Below are 15,923 nucleotides of genomic sequence, written 5' to 3' on the forward strand. Positions count from 1 at the left end.
CTTACAAGGGAGGCGCGCTACCCTCCAAGCTAACTAAGCTGGCGTTAATTGATTGAACGAACAAATTTCCAAGTCATACATACATACCTCCTCGATGAAGTTTTCTTTAGTTCGCCTGTTTCTTTGCTCATTTCATCATAATTCATGATTTCATGAACGATTGCCGGTTAGTTTTAACTTCACTGTTGACTCCATTGTGTTTGCCATCGAACCGAGGTATTTGGTGCCAACTTTTGGTCAAAATATCTCGAAATTTATACCCTGAACCATTGGGGAGTAGCGAAACGATTAAAAATTAGGAGGAAAATGAAAACACAATCTTAGTGTAAAACTATGTGTATATTGATAACAATAGGATAATAATTAAATAAGTATTATAGTTAAAGCTATGGAAAAAAAATAGGTTACTAAAGAATATTCTACCTTCTAATGGTGTCATAGTTGGAGTTCTTAAAATCTAGGAGTTCTACAGGACTTTCCTACTCTTTTCTATGATTTAATGACAGTACTGCTAGATCTACTTGAAAAATTGACGATTGTTAGAAACAGAAAATAAATACATACATAGAATTAAAAATCTGCAGAAACAAAATTTTAGTGTTTAGTTTAAACATAGGTATAGGTAGGTATCATTATTTCATTAATCTCTTCTTTATCCTAGCTTTTGAAAAATATTGAGAACACGTTATTTTACATTAGTTCTTGGTGTCCAATAGCTTTCAATATAGGTACTTAACCTAAACAATAGGAAGCTATGGAGAGAGTTTTACTACGAAAAATTACAAAGGAGAAGTTGGTATTGTCTTAGTGGAGGAAATGGAATTGTACATATTGATGAAACGTTTACCAACACCAACGTGAAAAAGAACCAAATTTCAATACACGCACTATTGTGATAGGAAACCACACTATAAAAGAACCAACTAATCGAACACAAGAAATATATAAATTATAAAAGTATAAAAAAAAGTTTTTTTCGAAGAGTAAGCTAGAAAGCTATGTGATGTCTAAGACGAAAATCCCTTAATTATTTCCTCTAGACTTTTCCCTTTGGTTTCTGGGAGATATGCCAATACATGGGCTGTTCCTATGGCAGCTACTAAACCGTAGAAGAAGAAAATGCCATTGCCCAAGGCCAAGTGCAACGTGGGCCATGTCTTAACGGCAAAGAAACCAAAGATATAAGCGAGGCATGTGGCAAGACCTGCAGCCACACCCTTGACCTCCATAGGAAATATCTCACCCAGCATAAGATAAGGAATGGGAAGGAACCCAACAGAACTGGCAACCAGATTGAGAACCAAAGCTGCAAGAGGAATAAGATTGAAGAATCCCCACTCGAAATTAACAATGGGAGCTTTCTCAAAGAGCAAGTAGGTTCCAATGACCAACATAGAGAGAGCAATACCCATTCCTGAGGCTGCAGATAATGGTTTGACACCTGTATGGGGGAGGATGAACGAGATGGAAATGACAGAAGCGAAGATGATGAGACCTCCAATAACTGTAATGAAGTAAGGATTGAGAAGATGGAATCCAGAGCTACGGACAAAGTCTGTCATGTAGGCAAGGATCACGTTCACAGCAGAGAATTGTTGGAACAGGAAGAACAGGGATATGATGATGAGGGGTTTGTATGCTTCAGGCTTCATGAATTCCTTGAAGATGTTGGTAGTGGACATTTGTTCTCCCTGTGCTCCAGACTCAGCATCACCACGGGATGTAGGTTCTGTCTGATTGCTAGGAGGACCAAGACGTAACCGTTTAGCTGCCCACTCTGCATCTCCTCGTCTTCCCTTGGAATTCAACCAGGCAGGACTCTCAGGAATAATGAATGTAATGAGGATAGTCCCTAGAGCTGAAAATATAGCGGCCATAGCTGCTACCTTCCTATAGCGGAGTAGAGAGCCCATGAAATACACTTGCAGTAATCCAAAGGCACGGGCAGTAGTCGCCCAGGTAGCAAGACTGCCTCTCAGCTTGGTATTCTGAACCATAATACTCTCAGCGATGTAGATAGTAGCAGGAGAAGCAGATAGACCTTCAGATACACCGGTCAGGAATCTACCAATGAACAGATTCGTGATGGTTAAACTGTAGGTGATGAGTAACCAGCCGATGATTCCCACGATACCAATCAGGATGATGGCTGGTTTCCTACCAAGCTTGTCCATTATGGGCCCAGATAGTAGACAGCCAATGGGAGCCGCGAGAAATGTGAGACTTGCTGAAATAGAGAAAAAAGAAAACTATTAGATTTTGTGAAGAATAAGCTCATGCAATAGAAGAAATCTTCCACAATCGGCTATTAACAGTATTTTTTTTTTATATATATTATTTTTTAAGAGGTTTGACAGAGGGAACTGTAACTGCTATGGTCTTATTGTCCCGAAATCGAAGAGAGAAGGAAGACAGGATAGGAGAAAGCCAAAAATTTGCAGTTTTATTGCCTTCTGTGATTGAGCTGTTCTCCCTCTGGTACTTAAGCGCTTAAGCCACTATTATGTTCGTAGAGATCAGACACTATCAGCTGAACAAACGAAGTAAAATTGTTGTGTTTTAACTTGTCAACATTTTTATTTAATTCCTGTTTGTTTACTACACAGTAACTCGCAAATAGTTTCAACGATTCTGACGAAAATTAGCAAAAATATTTACTTCTTAAAGTAAAGCTACTAATTGATTTCTGAACTCTATTGAACATTCTCTATTGAACCAAAATGTTCCTCTTTTAATTTATTGCATGATGCATCTATTCAATCTCAAATCATGAATCTTTGTGGTAAAGCAGAGAGCTTTTTCACGACTTTGTGGGTATCACAGTATTATAAGTCTTTCATTTACTCAATCATCATATTTATTATCGCTCGTCTCTTCGACTTGTAATGCCGCCACTGGGCGCTACTCGATTAAAGTAGCTACTCAATTGTCGAGGCTGAGTGCTGAGTGCACCCCGAACTCCAAGCACAGAGCCGAAAAAAACCTCGGCCTCGCCGGGAATCGAACCCGGACCTCCTGCCTGCAAGCCTAGTGTGATACCCACTCGACCACGGAGGTTGCTTTGTTAAAATTAATATTCTTCAATTAAATCCGTCCAGGTGTGTGCCCTAAACAAGGAGCATTTCCAGCTAGTGAACGGGTTCAGTAATGAATACTGGGGCTGGGGAGGTGAAGACGATGACATGTCCAATAGAGTGAAAGCTGCTGGACTTCAAATTATACGATATCCTCCTGACATTGCCAAGTATAGCATGCTGAGGGTAATATAATGCGCATAGCGACCGGTGCCAGCATGGTAGGTAAACATTGGATTTTAGGATTATTGAGATATTGGGAGTGAAGAATAGGCTCATGCAATAGAAGAAATCTTCCACAATCGGCTATTAACAGCATTAACCTAACTTCCCCTCGGCTATATCCACCATAAAGTATGTAAATCAACTCTATCTCTATCTAACAGAGCTTTCTTAAGTATTATTTGAATATGAATCAGTGAATAAAGAAATGTAATTACCAAACCAAGAAGCCTGGCTGATTGTCAGGGGCAGCTGGTCCAATGCGATCCCAGAGTATCCTAGAGACATTCCTGGAGCAATACTTGGTATGATGAGAATGAAACTGAGGAAGATCTGGAAGAAAAAGAGAACGGATTGGTCTTATAGTTTGGTTTGGTTTATACTTCTTTATAAATATGTATGTATGTCTCGAAGAAACCATAAACTCCTGCAAATGTCTTGGTTTTCAGTTCCGACAGAAAGCGAGTGGAATTGATGTAAATACATATACGTAAGTATATAGTTTACTGAGAGAACTGTTTCAGTGCTACATATTTAACATGTATTTTTGCGCCCCATTTGAATATCAATGCATCAAAATGCTCATAAAAATAAGCATCTGGTATTCTGCTACTTCTTCTTTGGGTTAAGCAATCCAACTCCCTTACCTGTCGTGATAACGAGTCATCTTTGCCCGAGACATCTCCTGAGTTGCTCCCTGCCAGGAGTGGTTGGGTTTCAGAGGTGCTGGGGGTTGCAGGTTCAATGGTGGATGGTGTGGAGGGTTCTATCGTGGTGGCAGAAGAAGTGGAGTCTGATTTGGGAATAGTGCCACCAGATTTGCCGGACTTGCCGCCACCGCCGCCTTTCTCGGAGGGCATTTCGTTGAAACTTGACTTCTGAAACGGAAAGGAAGGGATGATTTAGAGTTAGACCAAGTCATTGCCTTTTGAGTTTTTAGAAATTTCAAGACGTAGATATCTTATGGTTCCAATTTCCACGATGAAAATTCCCGACCATGAATATTTAAATGAATTAGTGAATTTGCCGATCACACTGAGGGTCAACCTGTCAACGTCATAGACCAAGAATCCTGCATCATAGTGTGTGCTACCTTCATAACATAGCGCAGTGCTCCAAACTTAAAGTCACGCGAGAGAAACCAAAATGAAAATACAGCATGGCCAAATTCTTCGTCAGTATTCACAACTGCAATTCACACCTCATTTTCTTCCACGAGAAATGTAGAGACCCGAGACATTCCTCCGGCATGATGGTGGATGGAACCAATTTACCCAAACCTCAAGCAAGCTCAACGTCTAATGAAACAAACGGAGAGATAAATGAAGATCTCCTAAGTAACTCTCAAAGACATCCTTTAAATGAAGATCTCCTAAGTAACACTCAAAGACATCCTCTAAATGAAGATCTCCTAAGTAACACTCAAAGACATCCTCTAAATGAAGATCTCCTAAGTAACACTCAAAGACATCCTCTAAATGAAGATCTCCTAAGTAACACTCAAAGACATCCTCTAAATGAAGATCTCCTAAGTAACACTCAAAGACATCCTCTAAATGAAGATCTCCTAAGTAACACTCAAAGACATCCTCTAAATGAAGATCTCCTAAGTAACACTCAAAGACACTCTAGTTATACAGTTCACCAAAGTGATTCTGATCGACACCTGATAAATAGGAACACCAGAAGACGTTCTGATACCCAAGAGCTGTATCGAGAGAAGAAGCTGAAATGCATGGAGTTCCTGAAAGAACGACTGAAGAACACTTTGGAGACCGAGGAAGAATTCAGGAAAAGTGTGCAACGGTTCCGAGATAAGTCCAAGTAAGAAATTTTATTTCTTAAACATAGGTTTCGATTGAATTTTATGAAATACCCAATCAAATTGAACATAACCAATTCCAACCTTAATCTAAATCAAGATATTCTTAAATTTCCTAACCTACCATAACCTCTATCTCTACACTTAAGACTTTTTCTGCGCGACTCAATGAAAGCTCTCTACAATAATGTTCGCGGATACTAGAGACCAGCATTATTATGCACTACTCATATTTGCACAAGAAACTTTTATGCACAATCATAATTCTCCAATATCTGGAATTCAATAGCTGAAATCTTGAATGGGATTGAACCAATCTATCTTTTGAATTCTGAAATCAGTAGAACACCATTTTCTTCTTCTTCTTCTTCTTCTTCTTCTTCTTCTTCTTCTTAGCAAGGATCACGTTCACAGCAGAGAATTGTTGGAACAGGAAGAACAGGGATATGATGATGAGGGGTTTGTATGCTTCAGGCTTCATGACCATTGCCTTTTGAGTTTTTATTCAAGACGTAGATATCTTATGGTTCCAATTTCCACGATGAAAATTCCCGACCATGAATTAGTGAATTGCCGATCACACTGAGGGTCAACCTGTCAACGTCATAGACCAAGAATCCTGCATCATAGTGTGTGCTACCTTCATAACATAGCGCAGTGCTCCAAACTAGTCCAAACTTAAAGTCACGCGAGAGAAACCAAAATGAAAATACAGCATGGCCAAATTCTTCGTCAGTATTCACAACTGCAATTCACACCTAAAGTCACGCGAGAGAAACCAAAATGAAAATACAGCATGGCCAAATTCTTCGTCAGTATTCACAACTGCAATTCACACCTCATTTTCTTCCACGAGAAATGTAGAGACCCGAGACATTCCTCCGGCATGATGGTGGATGGAACCAATTTACCCAAACCTCAAGCACCTCATTTTCTTCCACGAGAAATGTAGAGACCCGAGACATTCCTCCGGCATGATGGTGGATGGAACCAATTTACCCAAACCTCAAGCAAGCTCAACGTCTAATGAAACAAACGGAGAGATAAATGAAGATCTCCTAAGTAACTCTCAAAGACATCCTCTAAATGAAGATCTCCTAAGTAACACTCAAAGACATCTTCTAAATGAAGATCTCCTAAGTAACACTCAAAGACACTCTAGTTATACAGTTCACCAAAGTGATTCTGATCGACACCTGATAAATAGGTTAAATGAAGATCTCCTAAGTAACACTCAAAGACATCCTCTAAATGAAGATCTCCTAAGTAACACTCAAAGACACTCTAGTTATACAGTTCACCAAAGTGATTCTGATCGACACCTGATAAATAGGAACACCAGAAGACGTTCTGATACCCAAGAGCTGTATCGAGAGAAGAAGCTGAAATGCATGGAGTTCCTGAAAGAACGACTGAAGAACACTTTGGAGACCGAGGAAGAATTCAGGAAAAGTGTGCAACGGTTCCGAGATAAGTCCAAGTAAGAAATTTTGTTTCTGAAATATTGTATGTAGGTTTCGATTGAGTTTTATGAAATGTCCCACCAAATTAAACTGAAATCTATACTAAACTTAATCTATAAGAACATGACCAATTCTAACCATAAACAAGTTATTCCTAAATTTTCTAACCTGTATCTCTACATTATATTTTTTTTCTCTGAGACTCACTGACAGCACTCTACGGTAATGTACGCGGATTCTAAAGACTTAGAGACCAGTCTTATTATGCACTACTCATATTTGCACAAGAAACTTTTATGCACAATCATAATTCTCCAATATCTGGAATTCAATAGCTGAAATCTTGAATGTAGATACATATCACAACGCATTTGCTAAGTTCATACACATTGAGAGTTAGTTACTTAGATAGGTATGGGATATATGCAAATCAACTTACTTACAACTATGTCGTCCCATTTCGTGCTATAGGCTGGTAAATAGAGCGTCGTGACAGTAAACCTAACTTCCCCTCGGCTATATCCACCATAAAGTATGTAAATCAACTCTATCTCTATCGAACAGAGCTTTCTTAAGTATTATTTGAATATGAATCAGTGAATAAAGAAATGTAATTACCAAACCAAGAAGCCTGGCTGATTGTCAGGGGCAGCTGGTCCAATGCGATCCCAGAGTATCCTAGAGACATTCCTGGAGCAATACTTGGTATGATGAGAATGAAACTGAGGAAGATCTGGAAGAAAAAGAGAACGGATTGGTCTTATAGTTTGGTTTGGTTCATACTTCTTTATAAATATGTATGTCTCGAAGAAACCATAAACTCCTGCAAATGTCTTGGTTTTCAGTTCCGACAGAAAGCGAGTGGAATTGATGTAAATACATATACGTAAGTATATAGTTTACTGAGAGAACTGTTTCAGTGCTACATATTTAACATGTATTTTTGCGCCCCATTTGAATATCAATGCATCAAAATGCTCATAAAAATAAGCATCTGGTATTCTGCTACTTCTTCTTTGGGTTAAGCAATCCAACTCCCTTACCTGTCGTGATAACGAGTCATCTTTGCCCGAGACATCTCCTGAGTTGCTCCCTGCCAGGAGTGGTTGGGTTTCAGAGGTGCTGGGGGTTGCAGGTTCAATGGTGGATGGTGTGGAGGGTTCTATCGTGGTGGCAGAAGAAGTGGAGTCTGATTTGGGAATAGTGCCACCAGATTTGCCGGACTTGCCGCCACCGCCGCCTTTCTCGGAGGGCATTTCGTTGAAACTTGACTTCTGAAACGGAAAGGAAGGGATGATTTAGAGTTAGACCAAGTCATTGCCTTTTGAGTTTTTAGAAATTTCAAGACGTAGATATCTTATGGTTCCAATTTCCACGATGAAAATTCCCGACCATGAATATTTAAATGAATTAGTGAATTTGCCGATCACACTGAGGGTCAACCTGTCAACGTCATAGACCAAGAATCCTGCATCATAGTGTGTGCTACCTTCATAACATAGCGCAGTGCTCCAAACTTAAAGTCACGCGAGAGAAACCAAAATGAAAATACAGCATGGCCAAATTCTTCGTCAGTATTCACAACTGCAATTCACACCTCATTTTCTTCCACGAGAAATGTAGAGACCCGAGACATTCCTCCGGCATGATGGTGGATGGAACCAATTTACCCAAACCTCAAGCAAGCTCAACGTCTAATGAAACAAACGGAGAGATAAATGAAGATCTCCTAAGTAACTCTCAAAGACATCCTTTAAATGAAGATCTCCTAAGTAACACTCAAAGACATCCTCTAAATGAAGATCTCCTAAGTAACACTCAAAGACATCCTCTAAATGAAGATCTCCTAAGTAACACTCAAAGACATCCTCTAAATGAAGATCTCCTAAGTAACACTCAAAGACATCCTCTAAATGAAGATCTCCTAAGTAACACTCAAAGACATCCTCTAAATGAAGATCTCCTAAGTAACACTCAAAGACATCCTCTAAATGAAGATCTCCTAAGTAACACTCAAAGACAAGGGGTACAGGCACTGGTCTTGAAGCTTTGATTTCATCAACGATTTTGTTCGAAATCCAAATCCTTCACATAGAGAAGGGTTTCAAAACTGAAATTGCTCTGGACTCATCATTTACATCATTGTACTTGTGATACTAAACAAAGGTCGCATAGGTCGCTTTTCTTCAAGTGAATTCTCGTCTCCATTTTTTTTTTTTTTATTTTTTTATCGCGAATAAAATATCGCGATAAAAAAATATTCGGCGGTCCCAAAGTACTGTAAAACGTTCTGTGTAAATATTTACGCTTACGTAAGTTCATTAGAAATTAATTATATGAGCAGTAAACACTTTCTAACTAAAGTATACACCTTGAAACAGGCGGAAATTTACGAAGACAATTTACGCCTGTAGGTATGCAACTCGTTCTCTAAGTATCTCTTCAGAAACATGGGATAAGTAGAAAAAATACTTCACTGCTAGAATGACCAATGAAAAGCCTACATACTCGACCATAATTAAATTATTTAAACATTTTCCTTATTGTTTTAAACCAGAACCAATTTTGGGAACTTTCTAAACCCCACCTCAGCCTCGAATTTTTGATGACAAGTACTTAAGGGAAGTTTTTTTCAAGGTTTAAAGCATTTTCGCATCCCCGTGTGTAAAAAAAAAATAAGAGATCAAGGTGAAAAGTTAACACAACAAGAAGACACGCAAAATTTTGTCCAAACAAAATAATAAGATATCACAGGTTTTTATTTCTTACAATAAATGATTACTGTATGACACATGTTGTTTTCATAGGAACTTGTGATGGGCGACACACAGTAAAACAAGTAAGAGAGGTAAAATCACAGCCTAACATAACTCAAATGCAAATGTTGTACATAGGAACCAATTGGAGGACTGTAGGAATGCGATCAACGGAAAGGAACAAAGAAAGAAAAAAAAATATACAAGATGGAAGTGGAAGAAGGGAGAGAAGGTGAAGTAAAAGCTGAAGAGGTAGAAAAGAAGAGCCAGAGTAGGTATTGAGGGTTACTAAAACTAGGAAAGAAACAAGATGCTTGAAAGTACAACAAAAAATCCCCCAAAAAACAGTTTTTTTTTTTTTGTTTTTTGGCTTTATGGTTTTCTGGACAAAATTTGCACCACCATTTTCGTGTTCCTGGTAAAAAGACCTTTAATTTGATATATAGGTCGACCAGGTTTGGATAAGTCCTTCTATGGGGACAGACAGACAGACAGACAGACCGAGCGAGCGAGCGAGTGACAGACACCGAGGCGAATACAATAGTCCGTCCCTTATACCTTTTTATTACTATTGTAATAGTAAAGGGAGGACGGACTAAAAAGGGAGTTCCGTCCGCAACAGTACAAATTGCTTGTTACTAATTTGTCCGAAGCAAAGTCCAATTTTCCCGATTTATTAGTTTAATTTTGACATTTCTTTAACTAATTTCCAGTACCATTTGCTACGGTATTTTCTTCTGACATGTCAGGTTTGTCAGGTAGATACCAAGTATTTCTTAAGCTTTTCGTATTTCTTCAACAGGCCGAGTCCACACTTTTGCTTCCTCGTCATCGGGATTTTGCTCGTTATCACCATGTCCACCCTGGTCGTCTATAACTTGGGCTACTACATTGGCCTGAGCTATGCTAGTATTCATATGAAGTGTACCTCCTATCTGGCCTGGTTTTACAGAGCTTGTCACACGCAAGTTTTGTGACAGTCCGAACGGAATGGTTGATATCAAACTGAGAAAAATGTGTGTTCTATAGAAGAGTTTGAAAGCTATAAATAGTATGTTCTATGGAATAGATTGAATATTGTGGAAATTATGATCCATGAGAAATTATGAAAATCATGCCATAATATTGCTGCGATGTTTATTTTTTAAAAGGTTTTGTCTATCAATAAGTGAGATCCGTCCCGTGAATTTGCAATAAAAATAACATGCTTGTGATCTTCTTCTTTTCATCTCTTATTTTGACTTTGTTTTTCTTTGTCCGGGAAACATTAAACATTAGTGTCATATGACTACCTATGAAACGTAACCGCCCCCTCACATTAACCTCACCCAGCTTGAGTGGGGCCGGGAAAAGCCAGCAGTACGTATTGCCCAAATGGTCACCCATCCGAATACCAACCGGGCGCAACGTTGCCTAACTTCAGTGATCACTGGATTGAATTATCTTTAGATGAGCAGTTTATGTCAGGTGCTCTAGAATTAGGTAATAAAGTCAGCTCCGATATTGACACGTGGATTAGTGGAATAATGAATGGAGGGACATTGGCTTTGGGTTTGACGCTTCGAAGTAGGCGCCCCTCAGATTATTTTGAATTAATGAGGTGAGTTTGAAGGTTTTATGTAGACGATTCTTCTTTCTGTATATCTGTCTTATTAATGAATGCGTTGTTCTTGTTTGGATGTTTTCAATGTCCTCATTTATATGCGTGACCCAAGTTTCAATACGAGGGACATTGGCTTTGGGTTTGAGGCTTCCAAGTAGGCGCCCCTCAGATTATTTTGAATTAATGAGGTGAGTTTGAAGGTTTTATGTAGACGATTCTTCTTTCTGTATATCTGTCTTATAAAGGACATTTCCTCATTAGATTTTGGGCTCAATCGCGATTTTGGGGACCCCGGAGAAGTCGTTTTTCTAAGTGAATTCTACAGTGCTATGAACCATTATTATCCATAAGACTTTATATTTCAAGTAGATCCCTCGGATTCGTTATCTCTCTAGTGTTTAGCTTTCAAAGAGGATTAGAAGTTATTAGAACTTGGTCTCGCGATTGAAGCCCGATCTTGATTTTATCGCAATTCTAACCTGTTTTCTGTCTCCGCCTTCTTCTCTCTCTTTGTGTAAGTTACTTGAAAGGAATAGTCCCTATAGAATTTTAATCTACTAAAAATTTAAAATGTTTAATTTTAGGTGTGAGAAAACCTGGTGCTATTAATCTTCGTGGCATTGGGAACATTGGTAACCTATGGCAATGCTGAAAAACAGCTCAATGGAGTGTGATCTCAGGACCCTGTTGTGCTCCCGGTTAAAGTGGAGTGCACTCAGCTCTGTTGGGACATTTGACCCAGGTAATTTACATTACTTCAAGCAGCTAGGTTGGTAAAACGTTCATTCTGTCTTCAGGAGGCAAATTATGGAAAGTACTCAAAGGTGCCTTTTGGATTCTTTTCACTTGAGAGGACATTTGACCCAGGTAATTTACATTACTTCAAGCAGGATAGCTAGGTTGGTAAAACGTTCATTCTGTCTTCAGGAGGCAAATTATGGAAAGTACTCAAAGGTGCCTTTTGGATTCTTTTCACTTGAGCCAAAAATTTGCAGCTTTATTGCCTTCTGTGATTGAGCTGTTCTCCCTCTGGTACTTAAGCCACTAATATGTTCATAGAGATCAGACACTATCAGCTGAACAAACGAAGTAAAATTGTTGTGTTTTAACTTGTCAACATTTTTATTTAATTCCTGTTTGTTTACTACACAGTAACTCGCAAATAGTTTCAACGATTCTGACGAAAATTAGCAAAAATATTTACTTCTTAAAGTAAAGCTACTAATTGATTTCGGTACGCAATAACTCGCAAATAGTTTCAACGATTCTGACGAAAATTAGCAAAAATATTTACTTCTTAAAGTAAAGCTACTAATTGATTTCTGAACTCTATTGAACATTCTCTATTGAACCAAAATGTTCCTCTTTTAATTTATTGCATGATGCATCTATTCAATCTCAAATCATGAATCTTTGTGGTAAAGCAGAGAGCTTTTTCACGACTTTGTGGGTATCACAGTATTATAAGTCTTTCATTTACTCAATCATCATATTTATTATCGCTCGTCTCTTCGACTTGTAATGCCGCCTTTCTTAGTAAGTTTCCTGAACTATAAGTGATATGATTAACCAAAATGTTCCTCTTTTAATTTATTGCATGATGCATCTATTCAATCTCAAATCATGAATCTTTGTGGTACAGCAGAGAGCTTTTTCACAACTTTGTGGGTATCACAGTATTACAAGTCTTTCATTTACTCAATCATCATATTTATTATCGCTCGTCTCAGCCTACGGCGGTCAATTTTCGACCAAAAATTTCCTATCTTAAAATACTCCCCGTGTGATAAGGAATCATATAAAGTATGAAAAAAATTGATTTTTTTTTTGAAATTTTTAAAAAAATTGATTTTTTTTTTGAAATTTTTCTAAGTCCGAAGTTCGAAGCAACATTGACTTTGGTTGATATCTGGATGAGTGACTGTCCGATTTTTACCTTTTTTTTTAATTTTTCCAACAGGGTGTCTACCAGACTGGAAAACCGGGAAAAGTCAGGGAATTTCATGGAGACTGGAAAAGTCAGGGAAAAGTCAGGGAATTTCACGAAAAAGTGCTAAAAATCGAAAAAAGTCAGGGAATTTTTCAAAGCCTAAAAAAGACAAAGATTTCAATTAAAAAAGTATGCAACCATGAAGGGGCAACATATAATCTCTCAAAAATTTCGCCTGCGGCGCTGAAATTTTGTCTCTTCATGGAAAAGTTTTGGGAATATTTCAAAGCCTATAAAACGAGAAAAAGGCTTTGGTCAATAAAAAAAGTATGCAACCTTGAAGGAGCTACTTAAATTTTCTCAAAAAAAATTTCGCCTGCGGCGCTGTCATTTTGTGTTCTATAGAAATGTATTGGGGGGAATAACTATACTCGTCTTTTCACGTATTTAATTACATAAAAAACTGACACATGAAAAGCTACAGGTTACATACTTACTGAAAAGTTTCGCCACCTGTGGCCCTGAAGATTACACGTTACACCTTTGACAAGTCTGCTTCTCTTACTATTTTAGACCAAAATCTTCAAAAAATTCGCCTGCGCCGCCAAATTTTGTGTTTTTGATAACTAAGTTTTTTTTTTTTAAAATTAGAGACCAAAATTTTCGCCTGTGGCTATAAAAATTTCAATTTCGTTAATTCTGTTTTTTATAAATTGTACCTAGCTCACAATTTTAAAAAATTTCGCCTGCGGCGCTGCTCATTTCCCCTTTTTCTGTGTTAACCTTCATCCCCCCAGGATATGTGAATGTGTAGAAGACTGTATAATGACAAACTTCAGGTTCAAGCTTTTTAAAAAAATCTCCTGCGGAGCTGAAGATTAGGATTTCGATGAGACTGAATTTCTGAAGATTTTAGACCAAAATGTACAAAAATTTCGCCTGCGGCGCTGTTATTATATTCTAAAAAAAATGCCAGTTCACTTATAGTAAATACCAATTAGGGGCCCAAAGCCAGATCAAAGAGAAATGGCTGTAGTAGTCTTGAGGTCATTTATCGTGAAAAAATTTGGCCTGCGGCGCAGTTATTTCATGGTGCAAATGGAGGACTCAAGACCTTACCCTAGTCGGATGAAAAAAGATTGAAGAAATTTAACAGGCTGAGAACATTGCTTGGAAAAAAAAAAAAAAACATCGGGTGCGGGGAGTGGAATAGGGTGGAAAATCTTGGAAAAGTAGACTGGAAAATTTTGAAAAATTGTATGGAAAACCGGGAAAAGTTCAGGGAATTATTTATTCCTTCGTTGGTAGACACCTGTTTGCCAAGTTCCGATAGTTTGAAGATTCATTGACTTTGGTATGTATCTGGATGATACTGTTCGATTTTTTACAAATTGTTCCGATTGATTTTGACAAATAGTGTACATTGGTTCATATCAAAAATTACAGAAATCCGGGGAAGAACCCAATCAAGGATGTAGTAGAAAATTTATGGTAACAAGAAAAGAATGGGCTGTGAGGCATGTAGAAGATTCAAGCACAATATGATGGACGATAGATCAACGGATGGTTCGCCAAAGAGCGAAATAAGAGCTTCATCAAGGTTGATCAGGGATTAAAGTTAGAAAAGTAAACCAAAATCCATGGACCATGGTGCTCAATTAATTCCATGGTAAATTTACCTGAAATTTGTACTTTGCTAGGGTCCCAGGGTCTATGCTATGGTATCATGGTCTGTTGTGAATACTTTGCATTTGTTAAATGTGTATCATTTTTCTATGGTCGAGTAGCTCATCTTGTTTGTTATTGTCGTGTAGCCTATTTCTGCTTTCATGAATCGCATATCATATAAAGAAAACACTGTCATTATTTGTACACAGGAGTTTTTATTTGTGATCTCTCACTAGTCCAAATAACTCGTGAAGGGGTGACACTTGAAAGGAAGTCATACCAATCGAAGTATTGGCGGCCTTGTTTAATCAAAAGCTGGCTGCCAAAAAGAGGAGAGGAGATGTTTTGATACATATCTCAGTTACTCGTCGATACCTAATTTTCTAAATAATAATGAATTAGAAAGTTGTTTGTGTTTCTATTTCCTACATTTTTTACATTTACATTTTTTCTCTAGGGTGTACCGTAATCCCGTACCGTAATTATTTTTCCAATATGGCGGCTAAAAAGAGCTTTTGTGACAATATCTCGTCTCCGGTAATTTTTTTCGAGAAACAATGAATTAAAAAGTTGTTTGTATTTTTATTTCCTACATTTTGCACATTTATACTTTTCTTCTAGGATGTACCGTAATCCCGTACCGTAATGATTTTTCCAATATGGCGGCCAAAAAGAGGGTTTCTCACAATATCGCGGTCCCAGTAAATTTTTTCGAAGAACAATGAATTAAAAAGTTGTTTGTATTTTTATTTCCTACATTTTGCACATTTATACTTTTCTTCTAGGATGTACCGTAATCCCGTACCGTAATGATTTTTCCAATATGGCGGCCAAAAAGAGGGTTTCTCACAATATCGCGGTCCCAGTAAATTTTTTCGAAGAACAATGAATTAAAAAGTTGTTTGTATTTTTATTTCCTACATTTTTTACATTTACATTTTTTCTCTAGGGTGTACCGTAATCCCGTACCGTAATTATTTTTCCAATATGGCGGCTAAAAAGAGCTTTTGTGACAATATCTCGTCTCCGGTAATTTTTTTCGAGAAACAATGAATTAAAAAGTTGTTTGTATTTTTATTTCCTACATTTTACACTTTTCTTTAATCCCGTACCGTAATGATTTCTCCAACATGGCGGCCAAAAACGAGGTTTTCTCACAATATCTCGTTTCCGGTATTTTTTTGTGAAGAACAATGAATTAGAAAGTTGTTTGTATTTTTATTTCTTACATTTTATACATTTACACTTTTCTTCTAGGATGTACCGTTATCCCGTAATGGTCGATCCCGTTTTTGGGATATGCTGCTACTATAGGGAAATCCTTAAAAATTGTCCAATTAGAGAAATCCTTAAAAATTGTCCAATATATGTTTTCAGGTATGCTG

At 37.8% G+C, this 15,923-nt stretch overlaps 2 protein-coding genes across 2 annotated transcripts; one reads left to right on the top strand and one right to left on the bottom strand.

The window, feature by feature from the left end:
• Positions 1-320: 320 nt before the first annotated feature.
• Positions 321-4,195, bottom strand: LOC103519030 (facilitated trehalose transporter Tret1). The gene is made up of 3 exons (XM_008484108.3): positions 3,944-4,195; positions 3,515-3,629; positions 321-2,227 (listed from the first exon to the last, which is right to left on the bottom strand). Exons 1-3 carry the CDS (start codon positions 4,154-4,156, stop codon positions 1,008-1,010), a joined length of 1,548 nt encoding a protein of 515 aa, XP_008482330.1. The 5' UTR covers positions 4,157-4,195; the 3' UTR covers positions 321-1,007.
• Positions 4,196-6,050: 1,855 nt separating this feature from the next.
• On the top strand, positions 6,051-10,591 carry LOC113471477. Its single transcript, XM_026830657.1, has 3 exons — positions 6,051-6,325; positions 6,452-6,598; positions 10,140-10,591. The coding sequence occupies exons 1-3, from the start codon at positions 6,093-6,095 to the stop codon at positions 10,312-10,314; spliced, it is 555 nt and encodes a 184-aa protein (XP_026686458.1). The 5' UTR covers positions 6,051-6,092; the 3' UTR covers positions 10,315-10,591.
• Positions 10,592-15,923: the final 5,332 nt, after the last annotated feature.

Source organism: Diaphorina citri, unplaced genomic scaffold, assembly GCF_000475195.1.
Source record: "Diaphorina citri unplaced genomic scaffold, Diaci psyllid genome assembly version 1.1 scaffold2489, whole genome shotgun sequence".
NCBI classification, from domain to species: Eukaryota; Metazoa; Arthropoda; class Insecta; order Hemiptera; family Psyllidae; genus Diaphorina; species Diaphorina citri.